Source organism: Felis catus, chromosome A1 (genome assembly GCF_018350175.1).
Source record: "Felis catus isolate Fca126 chromosome A1, F.catus_Fca126_mat1.0, whole genome shotgun sequence".
NCBI classification, from domain to species: Eukaryota; Metazoa; Chordata; class Mammalia; order Carnivora; family Felidae; genus Felis; species Felis catus.
This window is the reverse complement of record NC_058368.1, coordinates 81,822,870-81,837,871: the sequence shown is the minus strand read 5'-3', so window position 1 is coordinate 81,837,871 and position 15,002 is coordinate 81,822,870. Positions and strand designations below refer to the sequence as shown.

General features: G+C 54.2%; 1 protein-coding gene across 2 annotated transcripts in view; it reads right to left on the bottom strand.

The window, feature by feature from the left end:
• The window catches only part of ATP11A (ATPase phospholipid transporting 11A), a 121,589-nt gene that overhangs the window by 16,571 nt on the left and 90,016 nt on the right, over nt 1-15,002 (bottom strand). For both annotated transcript variants that reach the window (XM_023253346.2, XM_023253353.2), the window contains exons 17-25: nt 14,599-14,702; nt 9,630-9,811; nt 7,448-7,699; nt 5,818-5,992; nt 4,669-4,771; nt 4,336-4,481; nt 3,788-3,847; nt 2,947-3,074; nt 1,647-1,782 (exon numbers count right to left, since the gene is read on the bottom strand). In XM_023253346.2, coding sequence (XP_023109114.2) covers nt 1,647-1,782; nt 2,947-3,074; nt 3,788-3,847; nt 4,336-4,481; nt 4,669-4,771; nt 5,818-5,992; nt 7,448-7,699; nt 9,630-9,811; nt 14,599-14,702 — 1,286 coding nt within the window. The remainder of the gene's footprint in view (nt 1-1,646; nt 1,783-2,946; nt 3,075-3,787; nt 3,848-4,335; nt 4,482-4,668; nt 4,772-5,817; nt 5,993-7,447; nt 7,700-9,629; nt 9,812-14,598; nt 14,703-15,002) is intronic.

The window sequence follows — 15,002 nt, the reverse complement described above, 5'->3', positions numbered from 1 at the left end:
CATGCCCATTAACCAGCAGGTACCAGGCTGCACACGTCTTTTTGTGTGTGTCCATCGCCCACTGAAATCGCTCCGACCGTGCTGCCTAGGAGGCACCTATCGCTCTAAGCCCCATCGAGACGAAGGCAGCTGGGCATGGCACGAACAAAGTAACGCCTGGGTCTTGCGCAAACACCCTGGTTTGAGTGCTCACGTGTGTGTGTTCCTGTGTCTGATCTCTAGCCCCCTCCATGTTAATGCCAAGCAAACACAGTGGCACTGGGTGAGGGGCCTTTTCGCGGGACCCACAGGCCGCCTCGGTCCTGGCATCTCTGAGTTCTTCCTAAGATACGTGTGACACACTTCCTTAGGGCCCAGCCTGTGAGGAAGCGTTGTAGAGATGCCAGGGAATGAGGACAGCTCTGTAACTACACTGTGGCCCAGTGATGTCCAAACAGTTATTTGCGTCAACTGAGGCAACAAATTCTAGAAAAGCACAAGGTTTCAGAAGAGTGAAATCAGACATTTAAAAATCTTTCAAGATTGATTTAGTAAAAACTTGATCTGAGCTACGATGAGAGGTAAGGAGAAGGAAAAAACAGATCAGTCACCAGGGAGGGGACAAGTGGGCACAGTGGGCGGGGAGGGTGCACTCCTGAAGGAACGAACCAGAAACAAAGTGGGGAGGAGGCCCGGGTACTCAGCTGAGGAGAGTCTGCCCCGGACACCACCACTGGGGCCAGTGCGGCCACCAGACCCGGGAGGTGCTACGGTGGGGATGGCCCTGAGGTGCGTCCACGCGCCCCGGTGCGCCCCCCGTGCGTCCCTGAGGCCCGGGTCTGCCACACTTACGGCAATGTCCCCACTGCGCCTCCCGGGCCTGGGACGGTGCCTCACACTTACGGGAAGTTTGGACATATAAAATCAACTTAAAGAGTGTCACTGAGTCGGCCGGCAGCCGTGACACGGACCCCCCCTCCCTCACCGACCCGGGAGGAAACACCACGTACAAAGGACCAAATGCAGACACACCGGCCTGACGCGGCTCCAGCCCTGAACTGGAAGCCAGCAGCAGCTAACACCATTTCTACCGACAAAGCACACAGAAGAAGTCACATTTCAAAATATTTCGAGAAATATTTTATTTTTAGCGCACTCCAAAACATACAGACAAACCCACAGTTTCTTACCATGTGTGTGTTGGTGGTCATTATCTGAGAGTGGGGAGGGAAGCGAGTGGCAGAAAGAAAAAAAGCAAAGATACCAATAAAACAACCCCCAGAGATGATGCGAACACCCAGAGCCGAGCGGCCACTAGAAAACGCTAACTCCTCACCGCGAGGGGAACAGGTCCTTAGGTGCGCATGTGGGAAAACACACTACACTGTGTCAACTACAGAATTAATCCCCAAAGGAAATAAGAGGTGCCGGCACGACCGGACTAGCGCTGGATTCGCAGCTAATGGGATGTGCAGATTACACTGGGTCTGATCTCGGAGGGGGCTTCCCACAGGGGCAGCGCTCCGCAGAGCCCAGCATGGCCTGACGTGCCACGACCCTGGAGCGACTTGGTGGAGGGGTGCCTGAATGCCAGGAGCCCCACCGGCTATGCTGACCCGTGCCCACCCGAGTCCCCAGCAGCCAGCAAGATGCGGCTCTGCACTCACCTGCCCGTTGCTGGTCACCGTTGTGTTTTCAAACATGAAGTAAGCACCAAAGAAAAACACCAGGGCATCAAACACTCCCAGGAATGTCCAATAAATGAACACGCGCCAGCGAAGGAGTGCATTCTTGGCGATATCTCTGTGTGAGCAAACAGAGGAGAACGCGTTTCAGGAGAACCAGGCTCACATAATGACCGGGCCACCCCCAGGCTCTGTAGGGACCATCTGTCCAGAAGGCCCCCCTGTGTCACCGGACTGTCCCAGGCTGCACAGCCGGCGGGCTCAGCCGAGCTATGAAACTGGGTTATGGGGTAGCGGGCCCAGTGCCAGGGTCCGGGTCTGGCTGTGGTCGCCCCGCCTGTGCAGGTCTTTCCCCATCTGCCTGACACCCTGTGCAGTCTGAGTCTGAGTCTGCCAACAATGTTGGAGTACAGCTCCAAAAAAGAAGAAAAACATCTTTTCCTTATTATTAAAAAATAGTTTTTAAGCAAAAAAGAGCACTGTGAGATCAAATCTGTTAACTTTTCTTTTTATCTCGCTGAAAGGAACATACCTGGATTTTTAAAAAATTTTTTCTAACGTTTGCTTATCTTTGAGAGAGACACAGAGTATGAGCAGGGGAGGGGCAGAGAGAGAGGGAAACACAGAATCCGAAGCAGGCTCAAGGCTCTGAGCTGTCAGCACAGAGCCCGACGTGGGGCTCGAACTCACTGACTGTGAGATCATGACCTGAGCTGAAGTCAGATGCTCAACCGACTGAGCCACCCAGGTGCCCCCGGTTTTTAGTTTCTTTTTTTTTTTTTATAACTTTTTAAAATGTTTTTATTTATTTTTGAGACAGAGAGAGACAGAGCATCAGCAGGGGAGGGGCAGAGAAAGAGGGAGACACAGAATCCGAAGCAGGCTCTAGGCTCTGAGCTGTCAGCACAGAGCCCGACGCGGGGCTCGAACCCATGAACTGTAAGATTATGACATGAGCCGAAGTCAGACAGTTAACTAACTGAGCCACCTAGATGCCCCAGAATATACATGGCTTTTTAAAGGATAATTTAGGCTATAAACGCACTGGGGTCACGAGGGGAAAGAAGTCATCCCGGCTCCTTCCGGAACTGCTGAGAAACAGGTGAGGTACAAACTGACTTACTATGCACATTTCAAACGCACCACGAACCCTCTACCTAAATCGTCCACTTCAGGTACGTTGCTTTCTCCTGCCAGGGCTCCCGGTGCAGCAAGTGTAGCTGCTGAGGCTGGCGCTGCTGGTGGCTAAGTGCTGTGTGGCACCTGTCCCGGGGGCTTGTACCTGTACAGGGAAGGGTCCCTCCTGAGCGTGTCTATGCTGACGTGCTGCTCCATCAGGCTGTACAGGAGAATCGGGAGGGACGTAAAGCTGATGTTGTACAGGGTCAGGTAGGCAGTGTCATACAACGTCTGCAGGAAGGACAAAGTCACACTGAGAACAGCACCCTGGGCCTCTCGACAAACTTTTCTGATGGTTTTTCAATTTGCAAACACCCAGAGACACGAGCATTCTAGAATGCACACAGAGCCATGCTTCCGCAGCTACAGACAGCCGGACGCTTGCCAACCCTTCCTGATGTCAACTGTCGTGTTAAAACCACGGCTGACCCAGGCCTGACCGGGACCCACCCCACTCAGCCACCGCAAGGTGTTGCTTAAAAGTTGGCAACTTTGGTGGCCATCTTCAAGCTTCAATCTTCCCCATCCCAGCCCCTCTGCTGAAAACAAGTAAGTGATGGAAAGGGGGTAGCCGAGGGGCCGCTGCTCTCCTTGGCCAGGCGAGACGGCCTCCAGCCGGCACACCTGAGTGTGCAGATGTCAATGGTGGGGCACCCGGGAGAGGGTCTCAGATGCCGACTGTGTCCTCTCAGGGCAGAAAGTTAGGGCTTTTGTGGACGGTGAGCATGGGTGGGGCACATGAACCCGCCACAGGGTGCTGCACCGCTGACCAGCTCCCCCTGAGGCCTGCCCACCCCTGCGGCCTGCTCACCCCCCGCGGCCTGCTCCCCCTGTAGCCCATTCCTCCCCTGCGGCCTGCTCCCCTGCTACAGTCTGCTCACCCCTGCAGCCACCCCCACGGGGAGGGAGGTATGGCCCATCTGACCTCAGGCAGTTGGACTCACCTGTTGTGAAAACCCACAGAAGAACTGGTATAAAAACTGAGGGAAAATGAAGCAGACGTTCTGAAAGGGAAGCCACATCCCGGTTAGTTCAGTGGCAGCCATGAGAGGCTCTCCCTCCTAAGCCGTCCACGTACTGAACCTTCCCTGCAGGCAGTGACCCAGGGCGCCCTGTACTCTCATGAGAGGGGTGAGGGCTTCTGAAGCCTACTCTTATTTTCAGGGCACAAAGCACACGTTCTGGTCCCTCTGTTAACAGAAACGTGAATGGAAACTGGTTGCAGAGGAAGGAGAAAGCAACGTGGGCGTGAGTATGACCAGGGCCGAGTCCAAGCACAAGACGGAGGACTCGTGCAAGGACGTCCTCCTCGTGGCCACGTACAAGCGCACGTTATCAGTTCCATGCTCGATCTGTGCGCGCAGGCAAGTGCCCGCTTCCTCCTTAGAAGCAGGGTCAGTGCCTCCCTGTCAGACCGTCCCCGTGGTCCCTGCAGCACCTGACAGCCACACACTGCCCCGTGTGGGTGACCCGGCACAGGAGCCCTTCCTACCTTGTAGAAGAAGTATTGCACGAGCTCAGATATCCTGATGTAATATAAATGCCCGTGAACAAGCAGCATCTTCTTCAAGTGCTTAAACTTCGGAATGGCGTAGTCACTGTTCCTTGCGGCCTGGCGGCCTTCCTTCCCAATGACACCTGCCAGAGAAAACGCTGTCTCAGCAACGCGACGGAAAACAGTGTGGAGTGAAACAAGGTGCAAGCGAACACGGGCCAGGAGACGCCCCGCACCACACGGTGCCCTGTGCCTGAGCCCTGGTCCCACCTCTGGCCCCTCCTGCCTCACCGGCCAGGCATACAGGGCTGGGGCACACGGGCAGCTCACCTATGCCCACATGGGCTTCCAGGATCATGCTGACGTCATTGGCACCGTCTCCGATGGCTAAAGTGATAGGGTGCTCTTTTGAAAGTTTGATTAATTTAACAATCTGGAAAACAAACAGAGGCAGAATTTATCTTCTCTGTTTTCTGTGTGGGTTATTCACTAACTAGGCAGAAATAATGCAGATGTAAAGTTACATAAGGAGAAGGAAGCAACGATCTGGCTCGAGTGCACGGAGTAGTTCAATTCGTTTTCTCCACAGGGGATGAAATCCCTTTCGTGTTGGGCAGAACTAAGTAAAGACAAGGCAGCTGAAGTGGGGTTACAAGGAAGTAACGTAGGAAAGGCTGAAGATGGAAACAGGAAGTAAATCCAGTAGTTCCTGGTTCCTGCTACACGTGCGGCTTTAAACATATGGGATGCGATAAACTTGTAGGAAAAACCTGAAGGTTACATCCTGTTGGATGATACAGCCGTTCCAGGCTATCTGGTATCCAGCATCAATTTCTCACAGATAGGCTGCTTCTGATGCTATTTTCATTGTCAAAGTTGTCGTGTGTGCAAATCCAATCTGGCAATTTGATGCAATTAATAATTTTAAGTGCGTAGGCCATTTTTCTGTAATCTTTCTCTCTGTTTACGTGTCTCAGAGCAGCAGTTCAAGTAGACCAAAAATGATAAGGAGTAACATGTGGAGCCTGTTCGGATTCTGTGTCTCCCTCTCCCTCTGCCCCTCCCCTGCTCACGCTCTCTCAAAAATAAATGAATGTTAAAAAAATTTTTTTAAATAATAATGTGGGGGAGGGAATACTTTCGGCTAAAATGTGTATTTTTTGTTGTCCAATAATACTATAGAGGCACTTGGGTGGCTCAGTTGGTTAAGCATCCGACTTCGGCTCAGGTCACAATCTCGTGATTTATGGGTTTGAACCCCGAGTCGGGCTCTGTGCTGACAGCTCAGAGCCTGGAACCTGCTTCGGATTCTGTGTCTCCCTCTCTCCCTGTCCTCCCCTGCTTGTGTTCTCTCTGTCTCTCCCTCAAAAATAAGTAAACATTAAAAAAAGATACCCCACCCCCCATCACAAATCAGAGCTGGCTGGAACCAGCAGCTCCTGGCGCTGACCCCCACCCCAGCGGCTGTTGGGGCCGCACCTGGGCCTTCTGCAGGGGCGCCATGCGACAGCAGAGCACAGCACTGCAGTTCCGGCAGATCTCAAGGAAGAGCTCCCGGTAGTTCCCACAGCTCCCGTCCTCCCTGGGCTTCATGATCAGAGACAGCGCGGCTCCATCAATGATGAGACCGTGGTCCTGCATGTCCGCCGAGAGTCTGTTTAATCACACAAACCAGAGACGTGACTCAGTAGCTAGGTCCATAGATTCTACCAGCCTACGTCAGTTTTCCAAATATCTACAGAGGTAGATATGGTTTATAACTGATGATCGAAGGATCAAGAAAGTGGTAATCCGGTTTTACCAGCAGCCTTTAGAGTACCAGACATGACACCCTTGAGCACATTTTAAAGTTGGGTTTCAATTAAACATTCTCACGCCCCCTAGGCAGAGCAAACAACGAGTTCTCACTGTGGTTTCACATGCCTGTTCCAGCACTTTTCCACAACAGATGGAGAGTGCACATCTCGTGGCCGGCACAGGTCGGTGTTTATCCCCAAAGCCCCACTACGGCGGCGGGGCCGTGGCCTCACAGCTGACCTCTACGGGCATCCCGTCTGGAGGACAGGGCTTGGGAGGAGCACAGTCAGAATGGGTCCTTTTGCTAGGTTTCCACGTTACGAGAACACCCCCATTCCCCCCAGAGGGGGACCCACAGACCAGGTGGAGGGAAACATCTTTGCTCTGCTTCTGAATCATTTAACATTTGCAGGTGACGAAAGCTTTACTACGTTAATGACAACCTAACAGGACTCGGATGCCCTCTGACTGCAGATCATGGGTCTGATACCAGCAAGGACAGCGTGGGTTAAGACGTGAATAAAATGCTGAGCATCCTTGGAAAAAACAACTCTCAGGTATATCCTGTTTTCTCTTAACAAACAAGCATGCATTATTAACATTTCTCTCTTCGCTCTGGCAGATGCCCTGAGGAATCCACAATACAGCCCCCGAGTGGCTTACAGGCAGATGAGAACCATCCCACCCCAGTGGTTTACAATCAGGCCCTTCTGCACCCTTCAGCAGAAGTTTGAAAGTGAACACACACACACTCACAGACACACACACACACACAGACACACCCGTGGACACAGAGACACACTCAGCCATGGAAATACACACACAGAGACATACTCTCAGACACATTCACACACACACTCACACACCCATACACACAGGGACACGTACACAGACACACTCAGACATGGATACACAAAGACATACACACAGACGCGTACTCACAGACACACAAACAGACACACCCGTGGACACTGAGAGACACACCCAGACATGGACACATACACACAGACATACAGACACACACACATGGACACACACACAGACACACTCATACATGGATACACACAGACACACACACAGATGTGTACTCATGCGCACTGACACACACACACACACACACACACACACACACACACACACCCCTCTTCTGCAGAAAGACACGTCACAGCTGCTATGAAGAACTAGCCTTGGCCTCATCCCGCTGTTCACGGTGACCACACGAACGTGTGATGATGCCCTGGGACAGACCCACGCGGTCCACAGGGGCACCGAAGCCGGGCCCTGCTAGTGGAGGGGACGGGGCACCGCCTACCCTGAGAAGTTGTCCCTGGTTAAGCTCCCGCTGTGGCGCAGGACGGTCTTGCTCAGCTCAAACAGGACGTCGTGCAGACTCTGCTCCTCTATCTTCTTGGTGGTGAGCTCGAGCAGCTGTGTGTTCCTCCTGAACAGCTTGCAGGCGTAGCAGGTGGCGGCCGCCGTCTCCATCTTGTCCCCAGTGAGGACCCAGACTTTGATCCCTGCCTTCTGCAGAGCCTCGATGGTATCGGCGGCTTTCTCCTGGAGTCTGAGCAAAGATGAGACCCGCAATTGTGCATGTGACAAAGGCAAATCGAAGCCGAGAGTTTCAGACTTGCGACCCGTGAAGTTATCTTTGTTGGTCCAAAACTAAGAAGCATCAGGTCACTAGCTTGTCATCTTACCAGGAAGGGCCAGATAAGCGGAAATCTTTTGCCAGGAGAGCACTTCCTAACTCCCAAGACAAACACCCATGGCGTATCAAGTTAAGCGTCTGTCGTGCACAATTCCCATCAGGTAAGCCGGCACTGTCTAGCTGGGACTTCCCGCTTACAGAGGGCTTAATCAATTACAAGAAGGACCGTAACCACCAACAAAGTCTTGACCAGGAAAAACGGGGTCAGGAAAAGAGGTGGTCAGTAAGTGTCACGGTCTTTTCCTTTGGGGTGAACTTGGAATTCTGCCACTGGTCATGCTGGAGCCTCTAAGCGATGTGTGATACCGACAATGCCAGCAGGGGATCCTCCATGATTAACCCCCTTCTACACGCAAACCCAGAGTGCACAGGGTTTACACGATGTGTACAAGGTTGCACGGCTCTGACCACATCGGTCAGGATCTTGCTGGGCCTGGAGGCCTGGTTTCAAAGCCACGTCTGCCTTATCTGGGCCCCACCATTCTTCCCAGATTTTAGAGTCTGGGCTTTCGACGGGCATATGAAGTAGTGTGCCGTGACCCTGTCCGGGACTGGATGAAAAGGGCAGACAGGATTCTAACTGGAGTGACCTGATTACACCGGGGGTAAGCTTCCCTGCTAAGGCCTCTAGCCCATCCAACCTCAGCAGCCCAGAGACAAGAGAAAACATCTCTAATTTCTTTGGTTTTCAGCAGAGTTGGTTAGGGTTTCTGGGGAAATGATTTGCAACTGAATATCATCACTTCAAAGCCACTGGCGCCCACCTGCCCCTGGGCATCTACTCTGTTTTCGAGGTCCCGACTCCCCACAGAGTTACTCTGCTCCCTGGAGCCTCATGAGGGTCTGCAGACGCGGCTCCCCCATCCAGACCCTCCTCTCCCTGTACCTCCGGTCCTGAGCACAAGCTACGTTTCCTGTGTTGGTGCCTGAGGCCCTGGTCTGGCCGGAGTCAGGGAAGGAGTTACAGACACAAAATCAAAGCCAAACACATCCCCCAACACCCTGTCAAGATTGGGAAGTCACCGAGTGCTCGTTAAAGACACTGGGAATTGTAGGTTTCCAGTGAGGACTTAAATTTGGGTCCATTTATACCTTAAAGACTCTGAAACTTTATGGGACGTAAACTTCCAAGAAATGCCCGCAAAGTTTCTGCTTCATCCTGTAAATGAGGTATTTTTTCTTTTCCTCTTCTGCTACTCTCTCAAGTCACAACAGCAAGAAACACCCATGTGTCCGTGCGCGAGGCCTGAGCTCACCTCAGCCTCGTCACAGAGCGGTGGCGGCTGAGAAGCCCTTCCTTCCGAGTACGGGAAAGTACGTGGTTGGCAATCTCACCAGTTATTGGTAGTGGTTTCTGCAATATTCTACTCCACTGTTTTAAATTTCTTCAATGAGAAATGACAAATACACTGTGTTCGTTAAGATCTAAAATGTGTCACTTGAACTTGGAAAGGACTAGTGACAAATTAGGAAGAGAATTAGTTACTGATAGACTCTACAGAATAATTTAAAAATGACCCCCTCTCTTGACTATCCCTGACATCATATGAAAATGCCAACTTGTCCCTTAGGCCAAGTGTGACTTTCAGGGTCCTTATTCATGTAATTACAACGTGGTCCAATCACGACCTCCCAGTGACACCACCCCAAGGCCTGCCTGTCCCAATGTGGACACATGTCCCCGTGAGGATATCAGGTGCAGTGGCCCATCCCCTGAGCGTCCATGGGCCCCGATGCCACAGCACACAGCCACCTTCTCCTGAAGACACAGAGTGTCCACTACCTGTCCTCAACAGCCGTGGCACCAAGCAGAATGAGGTCTTTCTCTATTTGCTCGTAGGCCTCCGCCAACTTCTTTTCACGATCCTGAAGGGCCACCTTCGCAGCCTGCAGCAGTGTGCAAACACCTTCATATTCTTCGGGGATCAGCCTTTTGTAGGCAACGCACAGAGTTCGAAGTCCCTCCTGTGGGATACAATGCAGCCTTTATTGCTGAAACGCTGTCTTCTAGTAGCTCTCCCAGTACCCCCTCCCTCTAATTAGAAGAACTATCAGCCAGCCCTCAAAAGGATCAGTCACTTACAGCTGAATTGCATCCCCGTTAAACACAGACAATCATCACAGGTTACAAAACTTCAACGTACGCAGGGGAAGCAGGCACACCCACACCCTGGGAAGAGAAGCCTTTCTTCTTTTATTTTGACAAATGAAGAGTTAAACTTTTTTCAGAACATGATTTGCAATTTTATTTTATTGTAAATATCAAGTGATTTTTCTAAAGCAACAGTTTTTACACAGGGGAGTTTGTGACACAGACTTAGCACCCACTGAAGGAAAAAATGCTCATTTATCGAACCTCATGGGTCCACAGGACAGAGAAACAGAATCTGAGACGGTGGGTTTACTGTGATGGTAAGTCTGGGTGTCACCACACAGAACACATGCCAGCAGCCAGTGAGGCTCAGTCGGTGCCTGAAGGGCCACACCGATCCCATCAAGCATTGTTTCCTTCTCGTCCAGAGGAAGTGAACCTTCACGAAGGTCTGCCTGATGCTCTGAGGACGACTTCTGGTTGGTCTGTCTGCCTCCTTGTTCTTTCAGCCCCGACTTGCCTAATCCCAGGAAAAGAGCCAGAGTCCTTCTACAATCGGCCCAAATTCTGGCAGAATCCTGGTATGTAAGATTTTTTAAAAGAGTTCCCAGATTATGAGCTCAAGTTGTCCGTCACCACCAGGAAATGCCTCAAGTCTCTAAGACCTTCAAACGTGGCTGAAGGACACACCCACGGAGCGGTCAGCCTCTGTCATCCCCAGAATTCTTCAAACAGTGAGTGTGAACTGTAGGCCGAAGATTCCAGGAATAAAATGTTTGTTTGTAAAAGTATACGGTGCTGGTGTCGTGGAGACAGAGTAGAGTACCTCTCCGGAGGCCTCCAGCTAAGTGCTGCTGACACCCCGGACACTACAAAACAACACAGAGATAGGAGCAAAGCCAGACAAATGCACTATGAGAAAATTAAAGAACCACGTCTTACAAACACAGACGCAAAAACCCTCCACAAAGTACCAGCAAGATGAATCCAAGAGCACACCCAGAGGCCTACGCCGCAGGACCAAGTGGGATTTACCCCCGGAGGCAAGGATTCGGCACAGGAGCGTCCATCCGGTGACACATATTCACACATCTCAGCAGAATGGAGGCAACCACCCTCACGGCCTCCAACTTTAGAACTAGAAGGTGGTGCCTGTGTGCCGTGGACACTGCTCGGCTCGCACAGGGACCAGGTGCCGACACATCAGAAAGGCACACTCAGTACCGTTCTATTTACATCACACTCCTAATGATGAAAGCCGCAGATGGCAAACAGACCGAGGTAGGCAGGGCCTGAAAGGGGCCTCGAAAGGGCAGCTGGGCCTGGAAGGGGCCGGGAAGGGGCGGCTGGCCCGGGAAGGGGCTGGGAAGGGGCGGCTGGCCCTGGAAGGGGCTGGGAAGGGGCGACTGGGCTTGGAAGGGGCTTGGAAGGGGCTGGGAAGGGGTGACTGGGCCTGGAAGGGGCCAGGAAGGGGCAGCTGGGCCTGGAAGGGGCTGGGGAGGGGCGACTGGGCCTGGAAGGGGGCCGGGAATGGGCGACTGGGCCTGGAAGGGACTGGGAAGGGGCTGGAAAGGGGCGGCTGGGCCAGGAAGGGGCTGGGAAGGGGCAGCTGGGCCTGGAAGGGGCACTGGGCCTGGAAGGGGCACTGGGCCTGGAAGGGGCTAGGAAGGGACCGGGAAGGAGCTGGGAAGGGGCAGTTGGGCCTGGAAGGGGTCTCAAAAGGGCAGCTGGGCCTGGAAGGAGTGATGGGCCTGGAAGGGGCCGGGAAGGGGCTGGGAAGGAGCTGGGAAGGAGCTGGGAAGGGGCGGCTGGGCCTGGAAGGGGTCTCAAAAGGGCAGCTGGGCCTGGAAGGAGTGATGGGCCGGGAGGGGGCTGGGAAGGGGCGACTGGGCCTGGAAGGGGCCGCGAAGGGGCATCTGGGCCTGGTAGGGGCAGCTGGCCTGGGCAAGGGGCAGTGTGGCTCTGCACCCCTGCGCAGTGGGCCAGGAAGCTGCTTAAGTGACATAATGACCAATGGTTTGGACCAACGCCTATTCCCGGGCTCTAATACCACACTCCAGTTCGGGAAGATTCGAAGAAATGGGGCGCTGGGGAGGGCACAGGGCACCCTCCACACTGTCTCCATGGCCCCCTGGGACTCCACATTATTTCAACGTAGAGTCACAAATGCAGTGGCCCTATAGGTGCCTCCACTCAGGCTTGGACAGTAGGGGGGTTCCTGGGACAGTGACCATGGCAGCCCCTTGAGTCTGCAGAGGACCTGTGAGCATGTGAGGGGACCCCCAGTGCCAGGAACGAATGGTCAGGTCAAGGGGCAAAGCGGTCCTAGAAGCCAGGCTGGAGACCCCAGTCCACAGGGCACCACTGGACAGGACAGCACCTGACGCATGCTAAAGCCGTCATCTGAACAGGGTGAGCCTCTTCCAGAACAAATCCGTGCCCGGAGGGAACACAGGGCAACCCCGCACCTAACAAGGCAGCGTCCTCAGGCCGGGTCCTGTCAAAGGCCACCAGCACACGCAAAGGGGCAGAGAGCACTACCCACAATGAGGACATTGAGCACTCAACTGAGGTGAAGTAAAGCCGGCAGCAAGGTCAGAACTAGGAGAAGCCTATCAGACAGCCACTATGACCATGTAACGGACGGCAGCAAGTTACAAACAGACACCCATGGAACAAAGGCCCGACATCCGAGAAATCTCCGGGCAGGAAGGGTGGCTGATGAAACCCTGCTCGAGATGTGAGTGGGTGCGAAGACGGGATGACAGAAACTACCCACGACGAGAGAGAAGATGGTTTAAAAAGAAGAGAGCTGGGGAGCACTGGAGCAGCCAGGGAGTCCCAGCTGGAGTCCTGGGAAGGCAGCGGCGGAAGAAACACCCGAAGACGCACTGGCTAGGAAATTCCCCAACCTGATTAAGAAACCTGTGAACCCACAGACCCAAGTGCCTGGAGCAGCCTGAGCACAAAACAGGGTCGCTGCATCAGAGCAGGTTGGGACCGCCTGCCTGACCACGCCATCAGAAGAGGAGATAGATACAGAGAACAGAAACGGGGACAGTGGCCTCCTGGAGCGACAGGGAACATGCATCCGTCCCAAGACACAACATGGCAGTTTCCACAACGGCCCCAAATGGGGAGAAGCCACCCGTGTGTGGAGAGGGAAGTTGGGAAGCCATGCCTGCCGCGCTGCCAGGGACGGTGTCTGTGGGCGCAGACAGCACGGTCCTGACGCGCCCAGGGGGAGAGTCCGGCACCGTCTGAAGGCAGTCGTGAGATGCAGGTGGCCTGGCGCAACCTTAACGCCAGAGGTGAGGCTACGAGGGAAGGACCGTGACATCCATGCTGTGGGCACCGCTTCGGGGGAGGAGCCGGGGCCACAATGATTCCCACAAGGAACCGCTGTCTTGAGGTCGGGGGTTTCCAAGGCGCACTGAGCCGCTGTTTCGGTGGAGCGTGCAGGGTTCCGGCCCGTGGGCCCCCTCCCCCTGAAAGAAGGGGGGCTTGGACGGCGGACCCCAGAAGGGCGGGAGTACCACCAAATCAGCATCCTGGGTGCAGGGAAAACTGTGCGCGCAGAGCCAGTCCTGTTTGATGGCTGTGCCCAGAAGCGCAGCCAGCGTCCCGGCCATCTGCCGTGGGAACAAGGCCTCCCGCCACTTTAGACTTGGTGCCAAAGCGACTCGCTGCCCCTCAGGGTGACCGGCACACCTGTACCAACACGCGTTGCCCCAGAGTCAGGTGTACATGTGCCCTCGGGCGCTGGACAGAAGCACAAACAGGATCCTCGCCTCTGGGCAGCGACACGGCTCAGCCTTCTCAAACCTGCAGCTTACCGCCAGATTCCTGACAGCCGGTGTAGTTGCCCTGCTCGGCCGGCAGGCGTTAGGAGGCACCTGCACGGGAACCTGAAGGTGGAGTCGTGCACTTGGACGGCAGTGCTCAGCCAGGCGGGCATGCCCAGGGCACAGAGGCACCTCCCGGTCACAGACATGTCCGATGCTATGACATCGAGTTCGATAAACATGGATACTTGTGTGAGCACCGTGGAACGTTTATGACGTTACTTGTGAAGTGGAGGTGGCGTTGAAGACTCAGGACCCGTTCTCCAAGGTTACTGGGGCCCAAACTCTGTGGTTTAGCGATTCTTACAGGTCATGTTCTGTGGATTGCTGCAGTGGGGACAAAGCCCTGGCTGAGGGTTTGCAGGTGGTCTCAAGGACACACACGCTCCTGCTTGGACTGCTGTCCTCCGTGGGGCGCGCCGTGCGCGGTGGGAGCAGGCAGAGCGACCCCCTTCAGAACGAGATGCGGGGGGAACCACACAGGAGAACCACAAGGGAAAGCATCAGCATGAGTTTTAAAGCGAATCACCAGAAATCCTCAGGATCCCAACATAGTCACCACAGATGTGCTTAAATTCTGAACCCCCCCCCCGACACCGCTAGCCCCACCTCACAACAAAAACAAGCTGCAGCCTGCCCAGTCGGGTGCCGGGGGGGGGGGGCGGTGGTGGCGGGCACCCAGGGGCACCCAGGTCAGCGGCACCGCCAGGTTTCTACTCTGTCGAAGGCATATGAGGGACAGAACAGGATGCTGGCAGCCAGCCTCCCCCCCACCCCCAGCGTGGGACAACTGTGCAGCCCTCCAACCAGCTCACCACCGCGTTGCGCTCTACTCTGGAACGGATCTGGTCAACTTTGCCTTCTATCACGCGGGGAAATATTGAAGAGTCTGCTCCTTTGCAAAACAGATATATTTCTCCTACAAAACGAGAAAAAAAAGACGCTTAATCACAACGCAGAGAAGACTAGACCCTTTTTCACATTTGCTTTTGTTAAGAAACAAAAATAGGGACGCAAGTGCTGAGACATCGTAGGGATTTCCCGAGACCCGTGAACACGCGCCGTTGGGGAAGCTGAAGCCACGTGCTACAACGCGGCCTCTGCGCCTCCCGGCAGGACGGGCCACCACTGTCACTGCCCTCTGTCTGGTTCGGCCTGGCCAGGTGGGCATCCTGCTGTCCTTCACGTCACCAAGACCACAGGGACATCTGTTGTGAAA